The 24,050-nt window shown below is 48.1% G+C and overlaps 1 protein-coding gene across 50 annotated transcripts in view; it reads left to right on the top strand.

Moving 5' to 3' along the window:
* Positions 1-13,935, top strand: part of ZMYND8 (zinc finger MYND-type containing 8) — a 160,047-nt gene extending 146,112 nt beyond the window's left edge. For 28 of the 50 annotated variants that reach the window (XM_054674533.2, XM_054674528.2, XM_054674542.2 and 25 more), the window contains 4 exons: positions 1,787-1,947; positions 2,937-3,003; positions 10,556-10,639; positions 12,379-13,935. In XM_054674533.2, the coding sequence (XP_054530508.1) occupies positions 1,787-1,947; positions 2,937-3,003; positions 10,556-10,639; positions 12,379-12,515 (449 nt within the window). In that variant the 3' untranslated portion in view covers positions 12,516-13,935. The remainder of the gene's footprint in view (positions 1-1,786; positions 1,948-2,936; positions 3,004-10,555; positions 10,640-12,378) is intronic. The other 22 variants (XM_063803056.1, XM_054674546.2, XM_063803068.1 and 19 more) reach the window with 2 other exon arrangements.
* Positions 13,936-24,050: the final 10,115 nt, after the last annotated feature.

Here is a 24,050-nt window from a genome sequence, read left to right as displayed (position 1 = left end):
CACCATGTTGGCCAGGCTGGTCTTGAACTCCTGACCTCAAGTGATCTGCCCGCCTCAGCCTCCCAAAGTACTGGGATTACCGGCGTGAGCCACCACGCCCAGCCTATAAGTTATTTTTTACCATTAGCTTTTATTTGTGGCAAATGATACTAGCTTTGTATGGTTCGAATTAAACACTTCCATTTTAAAGAATTTCAAGTGTCCCGGTCAAGAAGCTTGACCGGGGGTTGGTAAACTTTTTCTGTGAAGGGCGAGAGTGAATATTTTAGGCTTTGTACACCATGTGGTTTCTGTTGCTACTACTTAACTCTGCTGTTGCAGTGCAGAAGCAGTCTTAGATGATATGTAAATGGATGGACATAGATGATATGTAAATGGATGGATGTGGCTGTCTGCCAATAAAACAGGCAGCACTAGCTTGCCAGCTCTTGCTCTAGACAAATCTGTTATTTTATTATTTTTTAAAAGGCAATATTGGAGAATACCTTGCCCTGTTCTTTAGTCTGTAGGGAGATGTCTTCTTTGTAGAGACTTTTGGTGTCTTACTGGAGTAAAGTCTCTTTGTGTTTTCCCTCCGTTCTGGAATGTGTCTGATGAGCCTTTTGCTGTTTTGCCAAGATGGCCAAAATGTCCTTCGGCTTTCCTTTTTTTGTGACATAATTACATCTGTTCTTCCTAAATTCCTCCCAGACGCCCTGTTTTTCTTTTTCTTTTTTTTTTCGTTGAGACGGAGTCTCGCTCTTTCTCCCAGGCTGGAGTGCAGTGGCGCGATCTCAGCTCACTGCAAGCTCCGCCTCCCGGGTTCATGCCATTCTCCTTCCTCAGCCTCCCTAGTAGCTGGGACTACAGGTGCCCGCCACCACGCCCGGCTAATTTTTTGTGTTTTTTAGTAGAGACGGGGTTTTACCGTGTTAGCCAGTATGGTCTTGATCTCCTGACCTTGTGATCTGCCCGCCTCGGCCTCCCAAAGTGCTGGGATTACAGGCATGAGCCGCCACACCCGGCCCCAAACGCCCTGTTTTTCTATGTGTCCAAGTTTCTGCCATCTCCAGATTCTCTGGGCCTCTGATAGCATGTCGCCTTTCACGTGGTTTTCCTGTCCCACCTTAGAAGGAAGAAAGTCTCTGGGGCTAAAAATGTAGGTCTCCACCTAGAAATGACTAAATAGAGTAACTCTAAATCAGCAGTTACAGGTTGGCTCTTGTTGATGGGCTCTGTTTGTTCCAGGAATATACTTTCATCTCCAGAATGATTTAATAAAACTTGAATTGCTAACCATTAAAAATCAACATGTTGGCTAGGCACGGTGGCTCAAGCCTGTAATCCCAGCACTTTGGGAGGCCGAGGTGGGTGGATCACCTAAGGTCAGGAGTTCAATACCAGCTTGACCAACATGGTGAAACCCTGTCTCTACTAAAAATACAAAAATTAGCCGGACATGGTGGTGTGCACCTGAGTCCCAGCTACTTGGTGGGCTGAGACAAGAGAATCACTTGAACCCAGGAGACAGAGGTTGCAGTGAGCTGAGATCGTGCCATTGCACTCCAGCCTGGGTGACAGAGCGAGACTCCATCTCAGCATGTTTATGTTAAAATTTGGAATTCTAAAGTTTGGAATTCCAGCTTCTGGAAAACTCTGGCAATCCGGCCCCCTTGAGCCTCCACTTTTATGCCCTGGGTAGGGCTGAGCCTTGGGTGCCACTGGGTGCAGGGCGGGGCTCCATGCATGTTTCAAAATCATCGTACTCTGTGTATATGTGGCGTCTCTCTCTCTCCTTTGTCCCCAGCTACTGCTCCTCAGCAGGAAGCGGATGCTGAGGTGAACACAGAAACACTAAATAAGTCCTCCCAGGGGAGCTCCTCGAGCACACAATCAGCACCTTCAGAGACGGCCAGCGCCTCCAAAGAGAAGGAGACGTCAGCTGAGAAAAGCAAGGACAGTGGCTCGGTGAGGATCCCCCCATGCCTTTGGCTAGTGACATCTACCCTTTGTGCCAAGTGGACTTAGGACCCCCTGTCTGCCGCCCTGAAAGTTCCGTGTTGTGGGAGGCTTGTCCTAACAGTGTGCCGGCATTTCCAGTGGATGTGTGGGAACATGGAGCCTGGGCCGGCGTGTGTGGGACCTGGCAGCCGCTCCCCAGTACTCTCCGCTGGGGACCCTCAAAGTGTAGAATAGTGTTGCCCAGGAGAACTTTCTGCGATGATGGAAATGTTCTGTACTTCCCGTCCAGAATGGTAGCTGCTAGCTACATGCAGCTTTTGAGCACTTGAAATGCAGCTAGTGTGACCGAGGACCTGATTTTACAGTTTTATTTAATTTTAATTAATTGAGATTTCAGTAGCCACATGTGGCTAGTGGCTGCCCTATTGGGCCACGAAGGTTTCACCTCCTTGTTTGTTTGCCAGGGTGTGATGTATGTGACATTGATGGTATGCAAAGACTATTTTCATGAGTATGTAGTTTTTTACATTTTTAGTCACTGTATATCTATTTCATTGCATATTAGGAAAAAGATAAATCGTTAGACTGTCAGTTAAAACATGTTGGTTTAACTGATAGTATTACCTAGTCAGAGGCTAGCATGAATTAAAAGCGGACTGACAGAATTTTGAAGTAATGTACTTTCTCCTTGGATATGGCAAAAATCTGGAGGGGGGTCTGTTAGTGAGTGGAGTTTAGGAAACAGTGAATGTTCTAGGGTACAGTGAGGGGCCACCCTGGTGCTGCATTCCAGTCTGTTCAGTGTGGGAGATGGTACCTGGGGTTTGGCCACCTGGCCGCCCTGTGCCCATCACTCCCACCTGACCGTGCCAGGCAGAGGACACTGAGATGCTTTGGGGGCAGCGATGAGCACCCCCATGACTCCCTGGATTTCCCTGTGGGGGCGACAGTAGCCTCAGTGCCTTGAGTCCATCTTTTTCTTTTTGTATTTCTAGACCCTTGACCTTTCTGGCTCCAGAGAGACGCCCTCCTCCATTCTCTTAGGCTCCAACCAAGGCTCTGGTATGTTGCCCCCTGGTGGGCGAACGGTGCTTTCACATTTCAGATGGGCAGATGGGGAGCCATTTTGTCAGGGAGAATTTGAAGGGTTTATTCCAATGGTTTCCAAACGATTATGGATCCTTAGGGGTGCCTGGGGTGGGTCAGTGGGGGTGAGGGGGTAGCTGAGCATGTTAACTTTCAGGTACCTCTTCAAGCTGATCGGTATTACCTATTGTATTTACTGGGGATCCACATAAAACTCCATTTGGACAGAGGGTTCTGTTGCTGACCTGGGGTAGGGTAGAAGAAGTGCATTTGGATTGGGAAGTTTTTTTTTTTCTCTCTCAGGGAAATGAGAACGGTAAATGACACTGTGTAAGATTTTATTCTGAGGTTCTGACACCTGCATATGGTGGATGAAGGCACTCAAGCCTTTGAGAATTGAAGGCAGTGCTTAAATGGATGATCTTTCTGTTAAATCCTTTCCTTTTGGAGAATAACCTGGCAGGCAGGTTTGGGGAAATTTCTGAGACTTGACATCTAGGTTTTTTCTTCTGTGGGGTTTGAGCTGTCTTCCTTCCTTAGCCCAAAGAATCTTTTTCCTGCACTTTCTTAAAGCAGTTTTGGGTCATTCCAGAAGGGTTCAGAGAAGGTGTCTTCCTGGTGGAAGACAGTTTTACTTCATTCAAGGTTTTTGCCTGGCACCACAGCTCCAGGACCTTTCTGCCTGATGATGATTTTTTTTTTTTTGAGACAGAGTCTCGCCCTGTCGCCCAGGCTGGAGTGCAGTAGTGTGATCTCAGCTCACTGCAACCTCCGCCTCCCAGGCTCAAGTGATTCTCCTGCCTCAGCCTCCCAAGTAGCTGGGACTACAGGGACGCACCACCATGCCTGGCTAATTTTTAAAAAAAATTTTTGTAGGCCGGGCACAGTGGCTCATGCCTGTAATCCCAGCACTTTGGGAGGCTGAGGTGGGCGGATCACGAGGTCAGGAGTTTGAGACCAGCCTGACCAACATGGTGAAACCCTGTCTCTACTAAAAGTACAAAAATTAGCTGGGCGTGGTGACATGCGCCTGTAATCCCAGCTACTTGGGAGGCTGAGGCAGGAGAATCGCTTGAACCCAGGAGGTGGAGGTTGCAGTGAGTCGAGATCGTGCCACTGCGCTCCAGCCTGGGAGACAGAGCGAGACTCTCTCTCTCAAAAAAAAAAAAAAAAAAAAAAAAATTGTAGAAACGGGGTTTTGCCATGTTGGCCAGGTTGGTCTTGATCTCTTGACCTCAAGTGATCCTCCTGCCTCTGCCTCCGGAAGTGCTGGGATTACAGGCGTGAGCCACTGACGATTCTCTTGAGCTGAAAAGCAAACATTTCATTTCACTTCTGCATATTGAGTGCATGGAGGAAGAAGTGATGTCCATTGTTAGGGGCTGGGAACGGTTTCCCGAAGGGGCTAGGCCTTGAAAGTTGGATGGGATTTGGGGGCACAGTCAGAGGGAGTAATATGAGCTTGCTTTAGGAGGGAGGATATGAACTTGGCATTAAATATGACTGAACCACCTATTGAAAAAGCAACTCCCTCTTCACTTCCCCTTGTAACAGGCTCAGTTTAGTGCTAAGATGTCTTTAGCATCTCTCATATTTCCTGATTCTCTTTTTAACAAAGACTGAGCAGACTCTAGATTTTAGCAGCATGCTCCCCACCCTAGAACTTTTAATTTAAGGTTTTCATTACATTCATTTTTGGAGTTGCCCTTGATTTAACAGTAGATTTTATTGGTTTTGTGTTTTTTGTTGGTTAACAATAAAAGTTTAGTTATTTACCTAAGTTACATAAGTTTAAAATAAAAACATGAACTAAGCAATATGTAAGAGGACTATGGATGTGTCGAAATGGCACAAGTGGTGTGAGGAAGGTCCAAGTTAGGGAAACACCGTTTCAGACAGAGGGGTGCTGTTAGGGTTTTGGAGCCTCAAAGTGGCTTGATTGAAATGGCATCTGAGAAGATGAATGATGCCGTGGTAGGATGAATCTGGCAGGAGTCTGTTGGCATCAGGAGGGTGGCATACAGGAAGGTAGTTGGGAGAGGCATCGTATTTCATTCTGAGCTGGAGGAGTATTACCTAGACCAGGGTCAAGAAACTTTTTCCATAGAGGGCCATTTAGTAAGTATTTTAGGTTTTGCAGGCCGCATGGTTCCTGTCATAGCTGCTCACCCTGCCGTTGTAGTGTGAAAGTAGACATAGATAATATGTAAACAAACGTGTGCCTTGTGCCAGTGAAACTTGAATTGCAAAAACAGGCATTGAGCTGGCCATAGTTTGCTGACTCCTGACCTGAGGCACACTGGCCCAGGGAGTGGAAGGGAGAGGAGGCAAGAAGCCCCAGTAAATGGTGGGGGGAAGAGGGGGGCGAGCAGAGGGAGGAAGGGGCAGTTTTTCTGAATAAGGCAGATAAATGCCTGTCTTCGTGGAGTTTCAAAGGAAGTCAGAAGAGCAGCTATTGGTGCTACTGAAGAGCATGAATACCTTATCGTGTTTATCCCCAATGTCTGTAAGAGCATAGTTAGTATTTCCATTATACAGATGAGCAAGTTGAGGTCCAGAGACATTAACTCATATGCCCAGGTAACTCAATGAGTAATTATGAGAGCCAAGACTTCAGTTGAGATCTCTCCAGACTCATGCTTTGAAAGGTGGGTGGGAGGGATTCGGGGGCACAGTCAGAGGAAGTAACGTGAGCTGACTTTAGGAAGGATACGAACTTGGCATTAAATATGTCGGAAGCACCTACTGAGAAAGCAACTCCCTCTTCACTTCCCCTTCGAACAGGCTTAGTTTGATACTGAGATGTCTTTAGCATCTCTCATATTTCTTGATTCTCTTTTTAACAAGGACTGAGCTTTGCAACCATATGCAACCAGCTGAGCTTTGCAATCCAGACTCATGCTTGCAACCATATGTCAGGTATACTTAGGTAGACGCCTATAAAATTGTTGTAACTCAAAAATGGCTGAGTAATGGCACTTGTGCGTGGCTCTGCTAATAAGGCACTGATCTCTAGGAAACGTCAGGGTGCAGATGTGGCCTTTTTTTCCTCACCCAATTCTACTAACTGTCTTGTTTCTATACCTCCCTCCTTCCTACCTCCTTACCCAGCTTAATTTCCATGCAGTACCGTTGCTAATACAACCCAGTCTCCCAGGCCCTTCCTGTTTTCCTAGCATGTCCATTTGGCAAAACCTCACCTTGGATGAACCCCAGCTTTCCACTTTTGATTTACCTGCGCCTGAGCCTCAGTGCTTAACTGGAGAATGTTACACAAGAACACAAACTCGTCTCATCACACACGCAAATCTGGGTCACTAACCTCAGAAGCAGATATTCTCTTCTGCCTGATCGTCTTTCCAATATGTTTTTCTTTTATTAATACTTTTTGTCCCCAGAGACCTGTGTTCTTTTTTTATTCTACTTTTTTGAGGCAGAGTCTTTGCTCTGTCGCCCAGGCTGGAGTGCAGTGGCATGATCTCGGCTCACTGCAACCTCTACCTCCTGGGTTCAAGTGATTCTCCTGCCTCAGCCTCCCGAGTAGCTGGGATTATAGGTGTGCACCACCACACCCAGCTAATTTTGTATTTTTAGTAGAGATGGGGTTTCACCATGTTGGCCAGGCTGGTCTTGAACCCCTGACCTCCGGTGATTTCGCGTGCCTTGGCCTCCCAAAGTGCTGGGATTACAAGCTTGAGCCACTACGCCCAGCCCGGCCCTTTTTTTTTTTTTTTTTTTTTTTTGAGACAGAGTCTTCGCTCTGTTGTCCAGACTGGAGTGCAGTTGCGTGATCTTGGCTCACTACAACCTTTGCCTCCTCAATTCAAGTGATTCTCCTGCCTCAGCCTCCTGAGTAGCTGGGATTACAGGTGTGCATCACCATGCCCAACTAATTTTTTGTATTTTTAATAGAGACAAGGTTTCACTGTGTTGGCCAGGCTGGTCTTGAACTCCTGACCTCAAGTGATTCACCCACCTTGGCTTCCCAAAGTGCTGGATTACAGGCATGAGCCACCGTGCCTGGCCAGAGGCCTGTGTTGTGACCCAAGTTTTTTGTTTTTTTGTTTTATCAGGATTCCATCGTCCATGATGGCTATTTCTCAAGTTCTCTGCTGTGTTTTGGACCGGGCCCTGCATCTCTCCCCGCGTCACCATCCCTGGGCGCTCAGGGCTGCTCCTCTGCCCTCTGCAGGGCCTCCGTGGTGTGCTCTGTCCTTCCCTCCTGCCGTTCAAAGGCATCTGCCTCCTTTGTTGTAGCCAGATTTCTCACTCTGTATTGCTTTTCTTCCTAGGCACTTAAATATCCTCATCTATCTCCAAGTGCCTTCCTTGACACCTTGCATCTCCAATAGAACGTTCTGTGACAATGGCCATGTTCTTATATTTGCACTGTCCACTATGGTAGCCACTAGCCACGTGTCGCTGCTGAAGCCTTGAACTGTGGCTAGTGCGACTGAGGAATGGAATTTAACATTGTATCTTATTGTAGTGGTTACCATATTGAATGGCATAGCTTAAGACCTGTCCTGTCTCCTTCCTCAACCCAGTTAGATGTCTCTTCAAGGGTTGTTATTCTAGAGCTAGGGCCCACGTGTAGTCCCAGCTACTTGGAGAGGCTGAGGCAGGGGGGTTACTTGAGCCTAGGAGTTTTGAGGCTGCAGTGAGTGCCTGTGAATAGCCACTGCACTCCAGCTGGGCAACAGAGTGAGACCTCATATTTAAAAAAAAAAAAAATTGTTTCATTTGTCTCCATTTCCCTTTCTTTACACACTCCGCTGCTGCTATGATACAGTTTCTATTCTGCTACTCCACCATCCCCCTAAGCCATTAACAGTCATGGACATTTATTATTATTATTTGAGATGGAGTCTTGCACTGTTGCCCAGGCTGGAGTGCAGTGGTGCAATCTTGGCTCACTGCAACCTCTGCTTCCCAGGTTCAAGTGATTCTCCTGCCTCAGCCTCCTGAGCAGCTGAGATTACAGGAATACGCCACCACGCCCAGCTAATTTTTTGTATTTTATTAGAGATGGGGTTTCACCGTGTTGCCCAGGTTGGTCTCGAACTCCTGAGCTCAGGCAATCCACCTGCCTCGGCCTCCCAGAGTGCTTGGATTACAGGTGTGAGCCACCATGCCTGGCCGACATTTTTAATTCTAAATGTTGTTTTGAAACCTAAGAGACAGGATCTTGCCTTGTTGCCGAGGCTGGCCTTGAACTTGGCCTGAGCTCAAGCCATTCTCCCACTTCAGCCTCTTGAGTAGCTGGGATCATAGGCATGTGCCACCGTGGTCAGCAGCAGAGACTTTTTTCTTAAAAGACGACCAGATTGGCTAGAATCATGGTATCTTCATGTCAGAAAGGGCCTCCTCTCCAGGGTTTGGATAAAGATTGAGGTGCACCCAGGGCTACACTAAAAGAGATTTAGCCCCACATTTAGGTCAGGCGTGGTGGCTCATGCCTATAATCCCAACACTTTGAGAGGCCAAGGTGGGTGGATCATTTGAGGTCAGGAGTTCAAGACCAGCCTGACCAACATGGTGACACCCCGTCTCTACTAAAAGTACAAAAAATTGGCTAGGCGTGGTGACACACCCCTGTAATCCCAGCTACTCAGGGGCCTGAGGCATGAGAATTACTTGAACCCAGGAGGCGGAGGTTACAGTGAGTTGAGACCGTGCCACTGCATTCCAGTCTGGGCGACAGAGTGAGACTGTGTCTCAAAAACAAGAGATTTAGTCCGACATTTAGGACTTGGAAAGAGGCTGGGCAGAGTCACATCAGCACAGTGAGAGCGCCATGGAGCCCATGGTCAGAAAGTGGCAGAAAAAGTGCGTTTTGCAGTCAGTGCCGCAGTGATTCTGAGAGTGTGAGTGAGAAGCTGCAGGGAGGCTGCAGGGGTCTGTGCGGGAATGCAGCCGTCAGCCTTCTCAGTCTTCCCGATTTTCTCACCAAAGCAGTTTGTGTTGACAGGTCACGTCAAAGCAAAAAGACTTCCTCAGTTTTGATCCCCTTCTAATTAATTCCTCATCCATGTCACTTTACTTCTGCCAGCACTTGCTTTCTGGTGACAGCGCACGTGACATATCTAGAAGGAACATGGGTTTTAAAAACGTCAAGGCTTCTAAGCTATTTATGTGCATCAGGTACTAGGACAGTACATCTAAGTTTAGTTGTAAGAGAGAGAATTTTAGTTAGGGGTATGAGCTCCCTTAGTGTGTGGGCATGGGCCTCTCCTGTTCGTCTCTTCGTTTTAAGCTTTTAGTTAAAGCTACATATGCATAGAGTTGCAGAGAATAAAATAGTGCAGGGGATAACTCTTCCTAGTTCCAGTTTACACTGCTCATTCTGGTCCTTCTGTTACCTCCTTACTAATAAATAATGTACTTGGCTATACCTCTATTTCTTGACTTCATCTTTAGATATTATTTGTTGACTTCGAGCTTTAAAAGATGAGAGTTACTCTTCTCTTCCTCTTCCCACACTACTGAGGTTGCTATTTTATGTGCTACCTTGCTCCAGTGAAACACTTGCCTCCTTAGCTCTTTTGTTCTGTCTGCTACAGAGTCTGCTACAGACAGTATCTCTTGACCCCTCTTTTGGCAGTCCATCTTCTCCTTACCTCTCCCACCCCTGTCATAGCCAGGCTTCCCACCTGTCCTGTGACTTTCCCCGTTGTCAAGGTTGAGAACATGTGCATTCTGTCCTATAACTGCAGTTAAGCCTCACTCTTGTCTGTTGGCTTAGTCTAAAAAGTTGCAGTGTGACAATTCTTACTTGTATGATTATGACCATATCATTCATGGCAGAGTCACATAGTGTACTGTGATTATATTCCATTCTTTTATAGCCTTTTTCCTGGAGTTTCTATTTTTTCTCTTGATCTTACTTTCAATTGTTTTCCTATGAAGCTTCTCACCGTATCAGCTGTTTACGGAGACTCCTTTCATATCACTGTTTTTTGACTCTGATTTCAGAGGTGATTTGTTGGTGTGCTACCATCGTAGCTGAGAATTTAGCTTACTTGCCACCTCATCTGGAGCCCCTTCCTTAGTCCTCCTCATCACGTGTGCCTTCTCCATCCTCTCCTCCCTATTCTGTTATCACTGTGGGCAGTTGATGAGTTATTGCCTTAAATTGTCTGGCTTTCTCGGGTGCTGCCTTCAACCTTAGCACGTTTCTAGTGCCTGCCTCCGTTTCCCATGGTTGAATTAGGCTATTGGCAGAGCTAGTGGTTCTGAGAATTTGTGGCTTACAAAATGCTGAGTTGCTTTTATGTCATTGTATACCTTATTTCCTACCTGTAATGCTGTGCTGTGTCCAGTGATGCTGTTTGTGGTTTGATATGCATTTTTAAAGAGACTTAGTCTCCTGTGCTTGCATTAAAGTTGGACAATGGTGACATGAATGAAGGTGCCAACTGGTTCTAATAACAGTAGCCTGTTGATGAACAAAAATAGTAAGCACTTGGGGTTGTGCGGAATTCCAGCTCTCTGACAGACTCTGAGGCTACCTGTGCTATCTCTTCAGTTAGCAAAAGGTGTGACAAGCAACCTGCCTATGCCCCAACCACCACAGACCACCAGCCGCACCCCAACTACCCCGCCCAGAAGTGTAAGTATGACCCTGTCTTACGAAAGCTGCCGGGGCTTCTTCCTGGTATGCAGAAGGCTTGTTCTGTGTGTGTCCGTGTGTGTGTTCCTTTGTGGGTGTGTCTTCTCCTGTTCTTTTGAGTCGTGGGTCTTCCTTTGCAACGTTTCTTCTTCGCTGTGCCTCTGGTCGCCATCACAAACTGCATTAGGAAATGAGAGCGAGCATGTGGCCTGGCTTCTTGATGGAGATCGTCCTCGCTCTTTTCATAAAGGGTCCTAGATGAACACCGATTCCCTCCTGTGGTGATTGGCTATGGCAGCCAGTGTCCCATGTCCTCTCCATATGAGGAGTGAGGGCCTGCAGATCCCTCCATTGGCCAGCCTGGTTCTGGGAGAGAGATACTGAACTCAGCTTGGCCCTGGTCCCGTTTCTTCCAGTACCCGCTGGTGGTCTCTGCCCTCACCAGAGCTGGAAGGACTTGATGTGGTTTGACCACATCACTGTAGGATTTTCTCCCGGATGGGGATGACCAGCTGCATCACTCCCCAGAGTCCTTCCGGAGAAATAAAAGCATAGGCATGGCGGCTAAGGGAAGAAGGCATAAGAAGGCAGATTGAGGATTGGTAAGAAGACTCTGCCCTTGCCCCCAGCTCTGCCTACCATAGTATTGCTCCATTTTGGTCACTGATGCACATGACTAAGAAGAGTTCTCTCCTGAGTAACTACATGACTTTGGAGATCTTTGTCATTCTCTTCACTGCTTATCTTCCAGAACTCATGATTACCCACACATGCCTTTTTACCAGGCAGTAAGAAATGCAGCCCCCCTAGGTAGTAGCATGGTCCCCTCCTTGGCCCACTCCACTCTTGCCCTCAACCTCTTTCAACCAAACATTATCACCCACCTTAAGAAATTAAAAAATAATTCTGTCCCAGTCTGTCTGAACTTAGTACATGATCCAGGATGTGATGGGATCTTAGGGCTTGGCTGGAAGGTTTCTCCAGTCAGCCATCTAGCAGAGCTACAGACCTGGGCTGTTGGCTGAAGTGCTCTTCACAGACACCTCATTCGGCTCTTCCTTCAGCTTCTTCACTTATTTCTTACTCAGTCACTACTCAGCTCCTTGTCCATGTGTCCTTGAAGCCATCCTAGGTCTTATTCTGATTCTGAATTCTTCAGTCACCCATAAGCTTGTCCTTACCGGGAGTCAGTGGGTGTGTGTTCCCAGGTGGACTTAACCATTTTTCTCCTTTATGATCCTTTCCCTTGGGTGGACAAGTGTGATTTGGTTGTAAGTCCATTTTTCAAGTTGCCTATACATTGATAAAAGAAATCCCACTAACGGAAGTAGACTGCATGCCAAATTTCAGTGTCTTTCTCCAGGGGCCAAGGTTGGACCCAGAAGTGCATGGGGTGCTTGGTGTCGTTCAGTGATGTAGTAAGGATACACGGTTCCAGACACGGCACAAGAAATGCCTTCCTTGGCAGTTCAGCACCTTTTCCACAAATCTTTATTCTCTGTGAGCATGACACCCTACCGTTTTTTCAACCGGTTGTTGTTAAATCCTAAAAAATAAGTTGTTCTACCTTTCTGTTCTACAGACCCACAGATGCAGGGCAGTCAGCGGTGGCAGTGTTTGAACCATCAGTGGGGAGGGGAAGGTGGCTTCCTGTGCAGGAGGGGCAGGTCAGATTGCAGGATAGTTGTGCTCAGGCGCAGGTGGGCAGGCACGCTAAACACATTGGTTTTCCTCCTCAGACCATTCCCGGAGTAATAAATCCAGTTGGAGCAGCAGTGATGAGAAGAGGGGATCGACACGTTCCGAGCACACCAGCAGTACCGGCACGAAGAGCCTCCTCCCGAAAGAGTCTCGGCTGGACACCTTCTGGGACTAGCAGTGAATCGGGACACAAACCACCCACCCCATTGGGAGAAAAACCCAGACGCCAGGAAAAGAAGAAACAACAAAGGCAGGAGAACAGCCACTTTCAGACTTGAAAATGACAAAACCCTCAGTTGAGCCTGAGCCCCCGGCGCGGGGGCTGCTACACTACAGGACACCCGGCATCGGCTTTGACTGCAGACTGTTCACCCACACGAGCCCTGTGCTTTTGGTGTAAATAATGTACAATTTGTGGATGTCATTGAATCTAGAGGACCTTCCCCTTTTTATATTTGTATTAACTTTAACTTATTAAAAAAAAAAGAAAGAAAAAGAAAAACAATTAAAAAAAAAAAAAAAAGCAACCAACCCCAACAACAAAAAAGAATGTTTTGGTATTGGAGAAGGGATGGTCAGTTAGCCTGTCTGTCACACGACGGAATGGATACTGGGCCCGGGGACCACTTTCATACTCACGTCCTCATCCTTGGATACCCAGGGGAGGGCGAACCGTTTTCACTCGTGTGTCTGTACACAGCATGTTGGGATCGGGAGTTTCGGCACAGACTCTATCCCATCAAGCCGTTGGCTCCTTTCAGCTACTACGTTACCACGTTCCTAAAACGCAAGCTCTCCGGACCAGACGGACACAGGGAGAAGCTAGTTTCTTTCATGTGATTGAAATGATGACTCTGCTCCTAAAAGGGAAAAAACAATATCCTTGTTTACAGAAGAGAAACAGAAACAAGCCCCACTCAGCTCAGTCACAGGAGAGGAGAACACAGAAAGTCATAGAATCATGAACTCTGAAAAAAAGAGAAACCTTATCTTTGCTTTGTGGTCCCTTTAAACACACTCACACACACTTGGTCAGAGATGCTGTGCTTCTTGGAAGCAAGGACTCAAAGGCAAGGTGCACGCAGAGGACGTTTGAGTCTGGGATGAAGCATGTACGTATTATTTATATGATGGAATTTCACGTTTTTATGTAAGCATGAAACACAGGCAGTATGAGAGAAAGCAAGGCCCGTCATGCTGTCCGTACACTACGTATGCTGTAGAGCCATTTTGTATGTTGTGTAAAACAAAAAGCATTGATGAAAAAGCAAAAGGTGATGTATGTATATGAGAAAATTAATTGTACGATATCATTCCAGTACGTTTTGTTGTACATTTTAGTCTTGTTTACTTTCTCTTCATTGTTAAGAGGATGCGAACTGTACAGTTTCCAGCTAGTTACCCATATTAGAGAAGAAATAAGAAGAGAGTATTAGAAGAAAACAGGAGAGAAAGAACATTTGTGAATTGCAGTTGTCAAAAAAAAAAAATAGCCTAGCTGGCCTTATTTGTGAAGCATAATTGCTTTTAGCATATGGAAGTATTTTTTCACATTTTCTTTGTATAAAATTTGTATTAAACTTAAATATCTTTTTGATGGTGGTGTTTCTTTGTGACTGAGCCAGTAGACTCACACTATATGCTTTTTTGGGTTTGCCCGTTCCTTCCCCCACCCCCCAGTTTTTTCAGATTTCTTTACCTTTTTTTAATTAAACTGTTTTGGAAAAATGCCGTGGTCGTCCTCGAATTTGCAGTTTTCCATTTGGTCGGGATGGCTGTGTCAGGTTTGCACGACCAAACACAGAAGGGGCCGTGAGAGGTCACGAACACCCCCACAGCCAGGTGGTGGGCACACTGGAGAGAATGGGCCCTAGTGGGGGCCCCCCACGCCAGTCCTCGTCAGACAGTTGGGAGAGGACGGAGTTGTCTTCTTGAAGCCCGTAGGGAGGCCGAGCTAACAGGCCTCGCGTGGGCAGCAAGGATCCCAGCCCCTCGCAGGTGCCCTGGTCTATGGCTCTGGGCCTGGCTGGAGGTGCACAGGGTATGAGTAGAATGAAGCCGGCTTGAAAGGCTGAGGTTTGGTTTCCTGGGCAGCAGTGTTCCTTCTCTGCAATCCAGTAACTCCCCAGAAAAGATCTCCACAAACCCCTTCCTGTGCCAAGGGCCAAGACATGACATGGCCGGCAGGGGAGGTTGGCCCGCATGGGCATAAGTTCATTCGTGCCAATCAGCAAACACACATCGCGTCAGGCACTGTCCAGGCACTGAGGATCCCATGGTGCCATCAAGGAGTCGGGTCCCTGCCTTCATCAAACTTGCATCCTAATGGGGACAACAATCGTTCAGTTACTCAAGTATTACAGGGGACCTGTCATGAGCCATGCACAGTTTCAGTTACTGGGGACAGATGGTGAGCAAGGCACAGGAGCCCTGTCAGGGTGGGCCCCTCATTCTTCACAGGAAGACAGACTGTCTACAGGTTATTCTTATTTTTTGTTTTTTTGAGACGGAGTCTCGCCCCGTCACCCAGGCTGCAGTGCAGTGGCGTAATCTCGGCTCACTGCAACCTCCGCCTCCTGGGTTCAAGCAATTCTGGTGCCTCAGCCTCCCAAGTAGCTGGGGATTCAGACATGCACCACCATGCCTGGCTCATTTTTTTTGTATTTTTAGAGATGAGGGTTTCACATATTCCCCAGGCTGGTCTTGAACTCCTGACTTGAAGTGATCTGCCTGTCTCAGACTCCCAAAGTGCTGGGATTACAGGTGTAAGCCATGGCACCTGGACTCGTCTTTTTTTGGAGGGAGAGTCTCCATCACCCAGGCTGGAGTGCAGTGGCGTGATAGCTCACTGCAAACTCAGCCTCCCGGGTTGAAGCAATTCTCCTGCCTCAACCTCCCGAGTAGCTGGGATTACAGGTGCCTACCACCCATGCCCAGCTAATTTTTGTATTTTTAGTAGAGATGGGGTTTTCGCCATGTTGGCCAGGCTGGTCTTGAACTCCTTGTCTCAGGTGATCCACCCACCTTGGCCTCCCAAGTCTTTTTTTTTTTTTTTTTTTGAGACGGAGTTTTGCTCTTGTTGCCCAGGCTGGAGTGCAATGGCGCGATCTTGGCTCACTGCAACCTCCGCCTCCTGGGTTCAAGCAATTCTGCTTCAGCCTCCCGAGTAGTTGGGGTTACAGGCATCCACCACCACGCCCAGCTAATTTTGTATTTTTAGTAGAGATGAGGTTTCTCCATGTTGGTCAGGCTGGTCTCGAACTCCCAACCCCAGGTGATCCGCCTGCCTCAGCCTCCCAAAGTGCTGGGATTACAGGTGTGAGCCACCGTGCCTAGCCTCCAAGTCATTTTTTTAAGTGAGAAGAATGTTAGCTTCCCGTTCCTGGGCATGTGTGTGCACCTTTCCTCTGTTGTCTCATTTCATCCTGAAGACCAGAGAAAGGAGGGGCCACGGCTATGAGGGGTCATCCATTGTCTTCTTTCAGCTCCTGCCTTTCTTGTCTCAATTGCACTCTCTGCTCCTTTGACCTGACACCCTGTTCTGTGGCTGGTACCTGATTCTTCAGATGTCACTCCTGAAATAGCCACCTGCCCACGGGCCCATCATGCCCTCAATATTTTCTTCATATCCCTGAGCAAAGGGTGTGGGGTTTTATTACTTCTCCTGTGTGTCCCAATTGAATGCGAGCTGGGTGAGGGAGCCAGGGAACAGCCCTGTTCCCTGCTGTGTCCCCAGGGCTTGGACACAATGAAGGTCATGCCGCTCCTAAGTAGCGAGCAGCCAGCAGCTGGGCTCCTAAGTAGCGAGTAGCCAGCAGCGCAGCATTCAAATGCAGAGGCCACCTTGAGGTGTCCCACTGCACCCCCATCCAGCCTCTGCCGCAACCTCCCTTAGAAGCAAAGACATCTAGGGAAGTGGCTTGCTTACTCGAGGATAGAGAAATGGTTGCTTTTAGTTTTACCATTCATCTGACCAGGTAAAACAGCCACATGACTCAAATCTGAAGATACGAAAGGGCCCATAGTATAAAGCCTCTCCCTCCCTGCTACCTTGGTCCCCTCCAATCCCCCTTCCCACATAGTCCTCAGGGAGAGTCTGCATTTACAAACAAATGCAGAGACATTTTTCTCTGCTCCTTTTTTCTTTTTTTTTTGAGACGGAGTCTCGCTCTGTCGCCCAAGCTGGAGTGCAGTGGCGCAATCTCAGCTCACTACAACATCCACCTCCCGGATTCAAGCAATTTTTCTGCTTCAGCCTACCGAGTAGCTGGGATTAAGGGCACCATGCCCAGCTGAGTTTTGTATTTTCAGTAGAGACAGGGTTTCACCATGTTGACCAGGCTGGTCTTGAACTCCTGATCTGCCCGCCTCGGTGTCCTAAAGTGCTGGGATTACAGGCATGAACCACTGCTCCCGGCCCCCTTTTTTCTACATAAATGATAGCATTTGATACACACTCTTCTGCCCTGTCCCCTTGCCCCGTTTTTTTTTTAAACTTAATCTGAAGCCTTGAGTATTGATCCATATCAGTGCAGTTCAAGAGCACCTCCATCCATTTTTAGGGGGTGTGATGTCTGCTATGTGGACACGGGATAATGCATGTGGCCAGCCCCCAGCTGGTGGACATTGAGATTGTCCCCAAACTCTGGCCACGGCTAATGGCCCTGCAGTGAGCACCATTATAAAATGACTCCCCAGGCTCCTCTTAGCTGCCCAGTGGGGTGGTTATTCCACTCTTTGTGCAGCTTGGAAAACTGAGACTCAGGGGTTACATGCATTTGGAGGGGTCAGGTTTTTAGTTGCAAATAACAGAATCCACTCCACCTAATTAGAACCCTCTCTAATCTGCTTACTTCTTAGGCCACACCAGTGGGTCAGTGAGAGGCCAGGTAGGAGGGGAGGGGCTTGAAGGTTCCAGTCTGAGTTGAGTGTTTTCAGAATGAGGAGAAGAAGAGGGAGATGCAGTGAGGTCTGGTGAACCTGGCAGAAGCTGCCAGTTCCTTGCTGGTTTCTTTTGGCAATGACCGGGACAGGAACTGGCTCAGACCTTTTCATGCAGTCCAGCAAGCTCGCCATCTGGTGGCCATAGGCAAAACTGCAGCCTGTGGAGAGATCTGGCCCACTGGGGACAGCGAGCACGTGGGCCAAAACCCTTCATTCCGGAGACAGCTGTTCACTGAGCTCTCTGTATGAGTCAAGTCCTCAGTAGTGACACAGTAGTGAACAAAACAGGTTCGGTCTCTGTCCTTATTGATCTGACACTCTCACTGGGAAGCAATTTGATACCTGTATGCATGTAATATAATCCCAGGCGGGCTAGATGCGCTGAAGGTAAATAAAGCTAGGCGGGTAGGGAGATGATATGATTGGGATCCCTCTCTGAGGGGCTCACCGTTCAGTAGAACCTGAAGGGGGTTTCTTTCCGAGGGGACTGAGCCCAATTATTTTATTTATTTATTTTTTGAGACAAGGTCTTGCTCTGTCGCCCAGGCTTGAGTGCTGTGGCGACGTCTCTGCTCACAGCAACTTCCGCCTCCCAGGCTCACCCCATCCTCCTGCCTCAGCCTCCTGAGCAGCTGGGACTACAGGCACACGCCACCATGCCCAACTAATTTTTAAATTTTTTTGTAGAGACGGGGTTTCACAATTTTGCCCAGGCTGGTCTTGAACTCGTGAGCTCAAGCGATTCACCCGCCTTGGCCTCCTAAAGTGCTGGGATTATAAGTGTGAGCCAGTGTGCCTATTTTATTATTTTATTTTATTTTGAGACAGAGTCTCACTCTGTTGCCCAGGCTGGAGTGCAGTGGCACGATTTTGGCCCACTGCAACTTCCGCCTCCCGGGTTCAAGCAATTTCTGGCTTTTTGTATTTTTTGTAGAGACGGGGTTTCACCATGTTGGCCTGGCCGGTCTCAAACTCCTGACCTCAACGATCCACCTGCCTTGGCCTCCCAAAGTGTTAGCATTACAGGCATGAGCCACCATGCCCGGCCGACCGTCCATTTTAAACTATATAGTCGAGTGGCATTAACCAGAGTTGAGTTTTCCAAAGGTCAGCATTTAGCTGCCACCTTCATATCAGGTACATCAGGACCCCATCTATATTCTTATTTATTTTCTTTAGTCTAGAGAAGCAAAGGTCACCTATATTCCTCCAAGTGTCGCTGATGTGGGCCTGCCCCACGTGGGGCTCTGTGCTGAGGCTTTCCATGCTGTAATCCTTCGGGTTTTGTAATAACTCCCTACATGGAGCAGGCCCTCGTAACGGGCCCATTCTCCCAGTGAGGCAGCTGAGGTTCAGAGAGAAAAAAGTGACTTGCTCAAGATCACACAAAAGGTCACTGCAGAGCCGGGACTCAAACCAGTCTGCTTACTTCCCAAGCCAGTTCAGTGAATCATCAGGCAACACTGCCCCAGTCACAACTAGCCCTGTGTGTGTGTGTGTGTGTGTGTGACACCGTGGTGAGTTTACAAAATGACTCCCCAGGCTTCTCTTAGCTGCCCTGGGGTGGTTATTCTACTCTGTGCAGCTCGGGAAACAGACACTTGGGGGATACATGAATTGGGAGGGGTCAGGTTTTTAGTGGCAAATAACAGAATGCACTCCAGCTAATTTGAGCAGAAAAGGCATTTGTTAAAGGATATTGAGTGGCTCACAAATCCCTGGGAAGGCCAGAGAGATGGATTAGGAGATTGCACAGCAACCAACAATGTCCAGATTACATTGCAGGACCTTTGTGTTAAGACTTCCCACATTGGCCAGGCATGGTGGCTAACGCATGTAATCCCAGCACTTTGGGAAGCTGAGGCGGGCAGATCACCTGAAGTCAGGAGTTTGAGACCAGCCTGGCCAACATGGCGAAACCCTGTCTCTATTACAAATACAAAAATTAGCAGGGGCATGGTGGTGTACGCCTGTAGTCCCAGCTACTCGGGAGGCTGAGGTAGGAGAATCACTTGAACCCAGGAAGTGGAAGCTGCAGTGAGCTTTGACTGCACCACTGCACTCCATCCTGGGTGACAGAGCAAGACTCCGTCTGAAAAAAAAAAAAAAAAAAAAAAGACTTCCCACATCACTGCCCCATTGGGTTCAAACACCGCGACTTTCTCTAGTGACGCTGGGCACGACCCTTCTGCCTCCTTGCCAGACTGGATTCCATGCATCAGAATCCACTTCCATTGCTTTCACATGTGGATGTATCTGGATTGGTTGAGCCCAGGTCCCTTGTGGGTGCATCTGATTGACTGAACCTAAGCACCATTTAGGTGTTGTATTAGTCCATTTTCACACTGCTATAAAGAACTACCTGAGACTGGGTAATTTATAAAGAAAAGAGGTTTAACTGACTCACACTTCTGCAGGCCTGGGGAAGCCTCAGGAAACTTAGAATCATGGCAGAAGGCAAAGGGGAAGCAAAGCATGTCTTACGTGGTGGCAGGAGAGGGAGTTCAAAGGGGGAAGTGCCTTACTTTTAAACATCAGATCTTGTGAGAACTCACTATCACGAGAACGGCAAGGGGGAGATCCACCCTCACAGTTCAATCACCTCCCACCAGGCACCTCCTGTGACACATGGGGCTTACAATTCGAGATGAGATTTGGGTGGGGACACAGAGCCAAACCATATCAGGGGTATTTGATTGCTGAGCCTGGGTGCCACCTGGGTGTACGTGATTGGCTGAGCCTAGGCCACATAGCTAAACTTCTAACTGCAAGGGAGGCTGGGAAAGTGAGATTCAAGCCTCTTCTGGTGCAGACTCATAAGTTGGGAAAGTGTTCAAACAAAACGTCTTGTGTGGACAAAACGATGACAGTACCCACTGCAGAACTGTCCAAGGTCTCTGTCAGCCTGGTCAGTTGTAGAGAGCAGAATTCACCCAACCAGTTTAAGCACAAGGCATTAGTAAGTGCACTGGTCAGTTCCGTGCCAACCTGGCTAGGCTGGAACCACATTTCCCAGAATCCTGGCTCTCGAGGGGTTCCCAGTTAGAGTTGACCAAAAGAGGAGCTGTGTGAGATTTCCAAGGCTGTAAGGAAGCCACAGCCTCTACTGTTGCAAGGTCGCTGTGGTTAGATGTGGGACAGACAACTGCAGTGGCGCCAGCAGGCTCCAGCTTGCCCTTGCTCCCCTCCACTCTGCGTCCAGGTCATCTTCCTGACTCCTGCATGTCAGCACCTGGCCTGTCACCAGCCGCTGGGCTGCAGAGGCCACAGATCCCCATTGAGTCCTCTGAACTTGCCCCACAGCTTCTCAGATCACCTTCTTGGTGACTCCAGATCTCTCCTCAGACCCCTGCTTCCCCAGCTCCTCCCACAATTATGTAAGGTCTAATACCCATCATCTGTGCATGACTGCGCCCAAACTCATGGGCTCAATCTCACTGATGCATTAACAGTATTTACAAGCCAGGCACGGTGGCTCCTGCCTGTAATCCCAGCACGTTGGGAGGCCGAGGCAGGCGGATCACTTGAGGTCAGAAGTTCAAGACCAACCTGGCCAACATGGTGAAACCCCATCTCTACTAAAATACAAAAATTAGCTGGGCGTGGTGGCAGGCACCTGTAATCCCAGCTACTCGGGAGGCTGAGGCAGGAGAATCGCTTGAACCCAGGAGACGGAGGTTTCAGTGAACCCAGATCATGCCATGGCACTCCAGCCTGGGCGACAGAGCTAGACTCTGTCTCAAAAAACAAACAAACACAAAACAAACGAACAAAAACAAACAAAACAACAAAAACAAACCCCCAAAACAGTATTTCCGGACTCACATGGAGGGCTGAAGAAAGCCATCAGGTCTGAGCTTCCAGGAAGCCACCGAAGCCACCGTGCAGGACTGGGCTGCAAAGAAACAGATGCACCGAGGCCACAACCACGCTGGCCCTGGGCTGGTCCACACCGCCACGTGCAGTCACTTTTCTCCCCACTTAATCCGTACCAAATGCAGCTGATGGGTGGAACCTTGAACATATCAGACGCCTGGCTGAATAGAGCCTGAGGAATAACTTGTTTTTCTTTTTTTTTTGAGACAGAGTCTCATTCTGTCACCCAGGCTGGAGTGCAGTGGCGTGATCTCGGCTCACTGCAACCTCCGCCTCCTGGGTTCAGGCGATTCCCGTGCCTCAGCCTCCTGAGTAGCTGGGATTATAGGCGTGTGCCATCACGCTCAGCTGATTTTGGTAACTGCAGTAAAGACAGGTTTTCACCATATAGGCCAGGCTGATCTAGAACTCCTGGCCTTAAGTGATCCTCCCATCTTGGCCTCCTAAAGTAATGTGGTTACAGGTGTGAGCCACTGGGCCCAGCCGGTTTTTAGTTTAGTTCAGAAAACCACCCCAGAAGAATGATCAGATGTTGAACAAGCCAGTTCTCATACATGTGACCAGGGATCAAACCCGTGGCTTTGCCACCTGGTCTAGGGCTCTAATCTGCCCAGGGCACTCTTTTCAGATTGTGGTGTTAATGGAAAACTGTGGCCTTCCTGGTCCCACAGATAGCCTAAGCCTGGGCCAGTTGGGTACTACAAGCTTTATTAAGACAGCTGAGTACTGACCTTGGTTCACTTTAATGAACCCGAGAAGGAAACTTCATTTACATACACAGCACCTCCTGTGCTCCAGGCAATTTATGCACATTGCATCCTGATGACCTGCATTTTGCAGCAAAGGACATCAGGTCCAGAGGGATTGAGGCTACACAGCTTGTGCGTAGCCGAAGTTGGACTTGAACCCAGTCTAATGACACAAAAGATGCCTGCTTTTTTTTTTTTTGAGACAGAGTTTCGCTCTTGTCCAGGCTGGAGTGCAGTGGCGCAACTTTGGCTCACCACAACCTCTGCCTCCCGGGTTGAAGCGATTCTCCTGCCTCAGCCTCCCAAGTAGCTGGGATCGTAGGCATGAGCCACCACGCCTGGCTAATTTTTGCATTTTTAGTAGAGACGGGGTTTCGCCATGTTAGCCAGGCTGGTCTCCAACTCCTGACCTTGTGATCCACCCGCCTCGATCTCCCAAAGTGCTGGGATTACAGGCGTGCTGGGATTACACGGTGCCCGGCCCAAAAAATGCCTGCTCTTAACCATGACTATATCTTTGTCATCATTGGAGAAACTTTTGTATAAAAGCCACAAGTTAATTATTAACTAGGGACTTACTCTTCACTGGGCTGTGTTTCACGTGCTGGGGACACAACTGTGGACAAAAGAGACAAGACGTGGACACAGGGTAGTGAGTTCAGCTGGGGTTTGCTCCCAGGACCCAGGCAGGGGATATAAGCTAGGGAAACAGGCTGGGGTAACACTGACATAAATATGCTTTCTTTGTATAGTAAACATGTTAGAGGCCAGGCGCGGTGGCTCACGCCTGTAATCCTAGCACTTTAGGAGGCCTAGGTGGATGGATCACCTGAGGTCAGAAGTTCGAGACCAGCCTGGCCAACATGGTGAAACCCCGTCTTGTTGCACGTGAGCGAGTTAGAGAAAACACCACACTTTTGAGACGAATTAAGTCTGTTTATTTAGCCGGCGGCTAAGAGATGGCTAACGCTTAAAGTTCTTTCGGCCTTGAAGAAGGGGCTAGATTTTCTTTTATACTTTGGTTTAGAAAGGGGAGTTGGGGGGGTCTAGTTAAAACAATTTTACAGAAATAAAGTAGGTAAAAAAGTTAAAAGGATAAATGGTTACAGGAAAGTAAACAGTTCTAGGTGCAGAGGCTTTAAGATTATTACAAGGTGATAGACGCGGGGCTTTTTTTGGGTGTTATCAATCAGACGAATTCCTGGGAACTGCGGATATTGCTCGTCACAGTATCTTATCAGTGAATTGCATTCTTGGATGTGCTGGGAGTCAGCTTGCACAAGCTAAGTCCTTGAGGAAGACGCTGCCAGTGAAAGAGCCAAGATGGAGTCTGTCTGGCTCTCTTAGCTAAGGGAGAGTCAGTTCAGGTGGAACTAAGGCTAGGTGATTAAAGGAAAGAGGGAGAGTCTAAAAACAAGGTTAGTAAAAACAAGCTTAGGCATTACAGTCTCTACTAAAAATACAAAAATTAGCCGGGCGTGGTGGCGAGTGCCTGTAATTCCAGCTACTTGAGAGGCTGAGGCAGGAAAATTGTTTGAACCTGGGAGGCGGAGGTTGCAGTGAGCCGAGATCGCGCCACCTCACTACAGCCTGGGAGAAAGAACGAAGCTTCGTCTCAAAAAACCAAAAAACAAACAACAATAACAACAAAAACACGTGTTTGAATAATCTGTGCATTTTTTTAATCTTTTTTTTCTTTTTGAGACAGGCTCTCCCTCTGTTGCCCAGGCTGGAGTGCAGTGACACAATCATAGCTCACTGCAAAGTGGCACAATCATAGCTCACTATAACCTCGACCTCCTGGGCTCAAGCCATCCTCCTGCCTCAGCCTCCCGAGTAGCTGGGACCACAAGTGCACACCACTACGCCCAGTTACTTATTTATTTTTGTAGAGATGGGGTCTCACTATATTGCCCGGCCTGGTCTCAAACTCCTGGGCTCAAATGATTCTCCCACCTCAGTCTCCCGAAGCACTGTGATCGCAGGTGTGAGCCAGCGTGTTCCACTATTGCTTTTCTTGAAATATGTAAGCCCTTTGGTTTAGTTTTTATTTTTCCACTATTGATAGAAAAAATATTTCTCCACTACGAGAACAACAGCTGGCTGGTGTGAGGATCAATGGCAACTGATGCTTGACTTCG

The sequence above is a fragment of the Pan troglodytes genome, chromosome 21 (assembly GCF_028858775.2).
Source record: "Pan troglodytes isolate AG18354 chromosome 21, NHGRI_mPanTro3-v2.0_pri, whole genome shotgun sequence".
Classification (NCBI taxonomy): Eukaryota; Metazoa; Chordata; class Mammalia; order Primates; family Hominidae; genus Pan; species Pan troglodytes.
Note: the sequence above shows the minus strand (reverse complement) of the source record. Positions and strands in the feature narration are given on the sequence as shown.